The sequence below is a fragment of the Macadamia integrifolia genome, unplaced genomic scaffold, assembly GCF_013358625.1.
Source record: "Macadamia integrifolia cultivar HAES 741 unplaced genomic scaffold, SCU_Mint_v3 scaffold2484, whole genome shotgun sequence".
Classification (NCBI taxonomy): Eukaryota; Viridiplantae; Streptophyta; class Magnoliopsida; order Proteales; family Proteaceae; genus Macadamia; species Macadamia integrifolia.
The window spans coordinates 26,377-34,744 of NW_024868745.1; the positions used below are offsets into that span (position 1 = coordinate 26,377).

An 8,368-nucleotide genomic window follows, 5' to 3' on the forward strand; every position below is an offset into this window, starting at 1 on the left:
GAACGCTACATTGATCCCCATAATTCTAGCTCTGGAGGTGAAGAGGCTTGATGAAGGTAGAGTGGTGATTGGAGGGGAGAGGTGATGTAGGTGGGGAAAGGCAGGGTGATGAGGCTTGGAGGGGAGATGTAAATGGTGGGGGCAGGACTGGGTGGAGAGGGGAGAAGTCGGGGTAAGGTGGAGTGTGGGGCCATGGGGTGGTGGAAGGTAGGTACATTAAGATGTAAAGGGCTATGAGGGGGCTATGAGAAGGGAGCTGAAGGAGGGGAGGGTAGAGGATAAGTGACAATGCCAAAATTTTGAGATTTTGATTTATCTTAGGAGAAAGAGAGATGGAAGTTTGTTTTCACATGGGAAGCAAAAAAATAAGTTTGGAATACCAAAAATTTTGGGTAAACATAGGACAAGTCTAGGGGAACGATAACAATTAACACGTATTTTTTGGCAATACATAAAAAAACCCATCAAACCATAATTGAACCAAATAAGGTTTGATTTGGCTTAAACAATTCCATTTTGAAATTGACAATCTTACAAAATGAGGAAAATAGCACCAGTCCAATTCTTTCGCAATCATGTTCTAAAAATGAAAATTAGGTCATGGAATTTGCCACCCCCGCTGAATGAAATCACCCTGTTCAGTCAATGGAAGCGAGTAAAAAGGGTGGAACACATTTCAGAGCGTCGAGGGAGAGCGAACCGTATGAGAGGGCGCATGGTACGGGTTACCATAATTTTTGGGATTAGATGGGAGGGATTGACATAAATACCCCTGGACAGCTATAAATTCACTTTCTTTCCGAATCAAACTGAGACTAACGAAGTTCATATCTTAACATTACCGTGACAGTTACCAGACGATGCAGAAGAACAAAACCCTAACCTCATCTGTAAGGATCAGCGAAGGATGGAAAACGTTTGTGTTATGATGACCTGTCCCTGTTCGCCTTCCTCATACCTGAAAGAAGAGATCGACAAACAATTCAAGCTCTTCAGATACTGGGAATTCGCTAACAAGGAGGATTTCCTGAAAGCAAACGCCGAATCCATCAGAGCCATCGTATGCAACACAGCGGTTGGTGCCGACGCAGAGACAATCGATTTGTTTCCTAATTTGGAAATCGTCTCTACTTTCAGCGTCGGCCTTGACAAGATCGATCTGGTGAAATGCAAAGAGAAGGGGATTAGGGTTACTAACACCCCTGACGTTCTCACCGACTGCGTCGCGGACACGGCCATGTCTTTGATGTTAGCGATATTTAGAAAGATCTGCGAGCACGATCGTTACGTGAGGAGTGGATCGTGGGCGACCAAAGGGGATATGGAGCTAACAACCAAGTTTAGCGGCAAAAGAGTCGGGATTTTGGGGCTGGGAAGGATTGGTTCTGCGATTGCGAGAAGAGCAGAAGCCTTTGGGTGTTTGATTAGTTATCATTCGAGATCGGAGAAATCTTCGATCTCGAATGCGAAGAATTACAAGTATTTTTCAAGCGTTGTAGACATGGCTTCTAATTGCGATGTACTTGTGGTTGCGTGTGCTTTAACGAGTGAGACGCGACACATTGTGAACAGGGAAGTGATAGACGCAGTGGGTTCGAAGGGGTATATTGTGAACATTGGACGAGGGCAGCACATCGATGAAGCAGAGCTTGTGGCTGCGTTGGTTGAAGGAAGATTGGGAGGGGCTGGGCTGGATGTGTTTGAGAAGGAGCCTGAGGTGCCCAAAGAACTCTTTAACCTTGAGAATGTGGTGATGTTGCCTCATGTGGGGAGTAATACTTGGGAGACTGATAAAGACATGGCAGACCTTGTGATTGCAAACTTGAAAGCTCACTTTCTAAAGCAGCCATTGCTGACACCTGTGGTCTAATTTTTTTAGGTTGACTCACAAATTACTGTTCAGCCATTGAAGCTAAAACAGATCAATAATCTTATGGAAGATTTCAGCACATAAACCTCATATGAAGGATGTATGAATTTCCCTTTCCCTTTTCTTTAAAAGCTTTAGAATTCTTGAATAAACAATGAAAGGATTCACATTAAAGCACAACCTAATTTAATGGAAGGATTCACATTAAATTAGGTTTATCAAATTTCTGTTTTCATCCATTTATGATATATAATATAATTATTAGTCTAAAAAATTCATATTCTTAGTATCTAAGACAGAGGTAATTGTATGGTGTATGTAAAAGTTAAATGTTGCTTTCAACTTAAGATTGTATGTTGACGACCAATCCAAAATTGATACATTATTAGGTACTGAACGAACAGAGGATCTGTAGCATTTTTCTAAGAGTCTTAATACTTTCATAAGGAAAAATTCACAAGCACATAATGTCTATATCTGAGAACATCAATTGGCTCTAAGAAATATGTAGCTTTGATTTATTCCACAATTGATTACACTGTGCATATGGTCATCTGGAGATTAAGTTGGTCTTCAACAAGATGCCATCCATCTGAAACTGAGAAATATTATAGAAACTTGTCTCATAAATATTTGATTCAACTTGGTCGGTAGAAAATTGACAATTAGGTTGTCAGGATTAACAGTCCTTTATAGGGTATGGATTTAAGAACTGGAGATCGTATCTGGTGTAGTCCAGGCCATCTCGGCTGCCAGAGCGCTGTAATACATGATCCAACTTTGATCCCTCAAGAAGTCAATTGATTGGGTGTGGCATATTTATCTATGGGTTCATCCACAAATCTACTGTCATTATTACTCCATTATATGTTAGAGGTTGGAAATAATCTTCACTATTATAGGCGTCCATGCAATGATGGACCCGGCTCCTCTCCATAACCTATGGACACAACGATCCTCCTCCTTCTCTTCTCTTCTCTCCCAAAAACTAAAACAGAAGCATCGGTATCAGGGAGGGAGTGAGGTTCAAGAGGAGAGCTCCATCATCGTCCACCGAAAGTTGTCACAGATACTCACCCAAACATTGTTAAGGATTTCTTCTTAGTTTCTTTCCCAAACAAATCTGCTTTACATTCACATTCTCTATTTGCAAATTTAGAAAAATGGTTTCTTGTATAGATAGACACTTGCAACACTATAGAGATGGCCGTCGGCTTCTCGTGGGGTATGGATTGTCTCTTCTCCTTTGTGGGTTCTTAATTTCTTGATGCCATTTGTAGGGAAGGAGAAATTTGGAAATGGGGTTTCCTGACTTTGGTCGAATGCTTTTGCCTTTCCCAAATTTTTCTAAATTCTCTCACCCTAACTTCCCTAAAAGTATCACAATTTTTTCCTAATTTTGGTGGAGATTTTCATTTTCTGTAGATGCATACCTTACTGATACAAGAATGGGGAGCATCCTTTATGTGAAAACTATAACACCATCGATGATGAAGGTGAATTGGAGATCCTTGTAATCACTTCACAAATAGGCCACAGCATGTTGTTCCCAAAGGTACCAAACCCCTTCAATTACAAAAAAATCAAAGCTTGAATTGAACTTCTGGAATAGACTTGCTCATGATTACTATAAATTTAGAAGAGACAAACTGAGGTATCTAGAATTGGGGATTACCTCAATGTAGCTTTCCTCGTAGCGAAATGGATCGGATTGCACCATGCGTCGATCTGCACAAACAACGACTGATGAAAGGTTGCGACGATCTTGCTAGGGAATATTTCACCCTCCAAATCCAAGGATTGCAATGGAGAGATCCTTGGAGACACACTCTCAATGGGAGAGACAGAAGATAATAGGGAGAGAGAGAGAGAGAGAGAGAGAGAGAGAGAGAGAGAGAGAGAGAGAGAGCTCTTGAGATTAAGTCAAGACCCTAATTTTGGTTTGTGGTCAAAACGCTCTTATTTATAGAGAATTGACTAGCTAGGGTTCTTAATTCTAGTGGGTATATGATTACCCCAAGTGGGCGACCCATAAAGGAACTGGGTCTGGACCCAGTCCGACCCATATTAATTAACATCTCTCACTCGCCCACGCAAGGCGGACATACTCAATTATCCATTCTAGAAGTCTCTCTACCATAAGTGTCTCATCATATAGGAAATGGAGCATGTGACCTAATGAGATAGTATGAATGTAGGAGTGCTATATCAAGCGTCCATCTAACCAACATAGCACATTACTCACAAATAATCTGGGGTACCCTAAACAATCCAATTGCACCAAATCTAGCACTCAATCTTTTAGAATGCGCAGTGTTGACCTTAAAATATGCAATGTGCTCATGACTACGTCAAACACAAATACGACAAGTCGCCCGGGTAATGAGTCACAAAACAAAGGTGCAATTTCGAATAGTTATCCTGAAGCCCACATGTCAATCTGACTATTTCCAACCACTTTTCCAATCGTGTCCCATTGGACCGCATCATCAATGATCCTAAGGAGCACATCAAAGTAGCGTCATTGGGCATCCTCTACATGACATGGTCTCAGGTAGAGGGTATCCATAGGATCAACTTTGTTTAATCCAAGTGGCTCACACAGTGACAAAGAAGGGACCATTTAGTCACTCTCATAAACGGTCGTAACAAAGCACATTCACTATGAAATGTATGCTATGGTGTACCTCTCATTAAGGTGGGCATGTCACTCATAAAATAAAATTAACACTATACTGTGAGGGTAGTGGCCGAAAATGGACTTGTGCGCGTCGATACCGTCCTCTCTCCTCTCGCCTCTCCTTGGGTCGCTTTTGTGTGAGGGAGAGGGTTCGTGTCATGTGTGCTTACCCTACGGGCCTCGCACCACCGTATCGCAGCTCGAAGATATGTGGTGGCCTATTTCGTAAGAGTGTAAAATTCGTCATTTGAGACGGGGGTTTGATGATGGTCCAATGCGGGGATCAGGATCATACAAATGGGGTTTGGAGTCGTCACCTAGGATTATGCGCCTAGGACCCAGGGGTGGATCCAATTCTTAAGAAAAGGGCTCAAAATTTGGTCTGGTCCAGAGATTTAGGATAAGTGTCAGATTGTAGAATTGGGAAGGTATTAGGCACCCAATCTACCCGATTTGGCCGTTCTTCATACTAGATGCTTAAGAACGAACATTTTCCACAATTATTACTATTCCATATGCATGGATAAGTTATCACACATATATACATTGACTGAATTTAAACTACTATATACATTAAGACAAGGTCTATATGAAGTCTACATGATGATAATTTGGTTGAAAAACTGTACCTGAACTTAACCCCTATTTCGGGTCAAGAAGGGTGGGCCCTTAATTAGTACCGGCTCGGATTGTCTTTAGAATTTCTCCTAGCTCAGGGGAAGATGGTCTTGACCACCAACTTCCTTTCTTAAGAGATTCTGACTGTGATGGTATTCGGACAGGGTACGGCTAGGAATGGTTACTTTCGGATTTGGATTCGGATAGAGCTTCGGCTAGAGAAAGCTATTTCCTGGCTTAAGATGAGGTGGCACTCCGGTAGAGCTTCTGCTGGGGATAGGCTAGGGGAGGGCTAGACTGAGGTGGCACTCCGGTAGAGCTTTCGCTGGGGATAGGCTAAGGGAGGGCTAGGCTGAGGTGGAACTTCAGCAAAGCTTCCATTAGGAATGGCTATTTTTGGAAAGATTCTAGGGGCACTCGGACAGGGCTTCCACTAGGAACTGTTATTTTTGGAAGATTCCAGGGGCACTCAGACAGGGCCTCCTCTATGAACTGTTATTTTTGGAAAGAAACGGATTGACCTAAAAATGGATTGAAGATCCTCAAAGCCCTGAAGAACACTTTGTAGATCCGAACAGAACTTTGGATCTTGACAAAGATCTCTTCGTAGAACCAAAGATCCTCAAGGGGGGGTTTCTATTTCTAGTAAAAACCAAGAACACTCAAAGGAGGGGGTTGAAGAACACACTATTTTTGATAAAAACTGGATTAAACTAAGAACTTGGATTGAAGATCTTCAAAGTCCCGAAGAACACTTCGAAGATCCGAACAAGATTTTGGATCTTGACGAATATCACTCCGAAGACCCGAAGAAAATCAGGAGGGGGAGGGGAGGAGAGAGGGCAGAGCTTCACTACTATAGAGTGAGGTGGGGTTGTATGGTGTGTAAAATCCAACGGAGGGGGTATTTATAGGTTTTTTCGACCAATGGAAAGGAAGGAGAATTTTTACCCAACAGATAGAAGATGGTTCTTGGACTAAAATGGGTGAGGCGGGCTTTTATTCAATGGGTTAAAGGGGTTCTTGGACTAAAATGGGTGAAGCAGGCTTTTATCCAATGGGTAAAAGGGGGTTTTTGGGAGAGAGAATCCTTAGCCAAAAAAGTGAAATTTTGGCCCCAAGTGGATGAAGAGGAAATTTCTTCATTGATCAGGCCAGCGAAAAACCAATCTCGGCCACTGCATGCTGCATGCAAGATTGGGCCGAAGTGCATGGGGCATAGTCAGTACAGGAGGGCAGGCAATGTCATGGGTGTTCGGCATAAGGCATGTGGGTAGTGGCATGGTTGGTGTGGGTGGTGTGGCATGGCACCGTGGCATGGGTGGCAAGCCTAGGCCATAGCCATGGGCAGCAGCTAGCAAAGGTGCGGGCATAGACAGAGGGGGTGCGGGTCATGGCCAGAGGGGTACATGTTGATGCTTGCGGGGGCATGGGTCATGGCTAGAGGGTGCGTGGACTAGTGCCTTCAGTGGTGCAGATCATGGCCAGAGGGGGCACGGGGTAGTGCCTACGGGGGTGCAGGTCATGGCCAAAGGGGAGCGGGCTGGGAAAGCAACCATGTGCTGCAGCCGCTAGCAGCAACCATGTGCTACGGCCACTGGTATCAACCATGGATAGCAGCCATGTGCCGTAGCCAAGGGTTGGTAGGCATGCGTGCGGGCTAGCCTACTAGCCAACGCACGCATGATTATGGATTTTTCAGTGATGATCATGGGAGATCTGACAGTCTAATTTTGACGTATCATATATCATCAGAATTGTATTTTTGAGCACTATTCATCTGTTGACTGGATCCCTTCGTAGATAAAAAGTCAAAATTGAATCTTCTCTCTCGCACAGGGGTTTCCTAGGTTTTAGGTAGAGAAATGTTTTTGAGTTATTTAGGTAGGTAAAGGATGAATTTTCAGGGTATTTAGGTAGGTAGGGGATAGTTTCTGGGTTTCCAGCAAGCTTGCCATCGTGCACAACATACATACAGGAAAATATAATTTTTCGAGGACGATCGTGGGAGATCTGACAATCCAATTTTGACGTGCCATATATCATCAAAATCGTATTTCCGAGCACTATCCATCTGTACAATCATCTTGACCAGATTCCTTCGTATATAGAAACTCAAAATTGGACCTTCTTCTCTCCCACGTAGGGGTTTTCAGGGTTTCAGGTAGGGGAATGTTTTTGAATTTTCTTAGTCCATCATCTCTGTTGATCAGAAGTTGGAAGTCGCGTCCAAGATCCACATTTCATCATAATCAAAGGAGGGTGACAAAATTGGGTGTCTATAGAATGCCCCTCTTTTCCCAAGGCATGTGTCAACTGCCGAAGGGAAAAGAAAAGAATGACCAAATTTTGTCACCCGGAGCATATACTGCCGTCATCTTGCTCATTTATGATAGAGTTGAATAATGTAACATATAATATTTCTCAACTTCTTTAGAGTTTTAGGACTTACTTGGGCTGCCGATTGTAGGAAAGAAATTCGCTGCTCTTCCAATCCTGCAAAAGACGTTAGTGCTTGATTTTTAGATTTTCCTTAGCTGGGCTTCACATGTGCCAGTTCAAGGAATTTGGTCTCCAGGGGGGTTCTTTTGAATCTGTCTGGGCTATTTGGTCTTCTAGGCAGGTTCTTTCGAACTGGGCTGGGCTATCTGGTCTTCCAGGCAGGTTCTTTTGAACTAGGATGGGCTATCTGGTTTTTTAGGCTGGTTCTTTTGAATCGGTCTGGGCTATCTGGTCTTTCAGGCGGGTTCTTTTGAATCGGACTGGGCTATTTGGTACTATCAATTATAGGAAAGAAATTCGCTACTCTTTCAAACCTGTGAAAGACATTAATAATTGATTCTCGATATTTTACCTTTGATTATTTGATTCTTCTTTGGATTTTTAATCTTTTGGACTTTTGAATTGGAATCTTGAATTTTGACTTTGAAATGGAATCTTGAATTTGAACTTTTGAATTGGATCTTGATTTGCTCTTGATTTGGATTTGATTTGAATTTTGCTTTTCACATGAATTTTATTTTTCATTTGAATTTGATTTTCACCTTTCACATGAATGTGATGTAAATTTTACCTACCACATGAAATTTGATTTGGGTTTTGTATTTTGTGGTAAGAATTTTTGAGCTATACCTTGGAATTGGAATTTTTTTTCTTTGGAATTTTGATCTTTGATTCTTGACTTGATTCTCCTTTTTTTT

The 8,368-nt window shown here is 42.4% G+C and overlaps 1 protein-coding gene across 1 annotated transcript; it reads left to right on the plus strand.

The window, feature by feature from the left end:
• The first annotated feature begins 776 nt into the window (after window positions 1-776).
• LOC122066597 (glyoxylate/hydroxypyruvate/pyruvate reductase 2KGR-like) lies at window positions 777-2,061 on the plus strand. The gene has a single exon (XM_042630428.1). The coding sequence runs from the start codon at window positions 908-910 to the stop codon at window positions 1,868-1,870; it is 963 nt and encodes a 320-aa protein (XP_042486362.1). The 5' UTR covers window positions 777-907; the 3' UTR covers window positions 1,871-2,061.
• The last annotated feature ends 6,307 nt before the right edge of the window (window positions 2,062-8,368 follow it).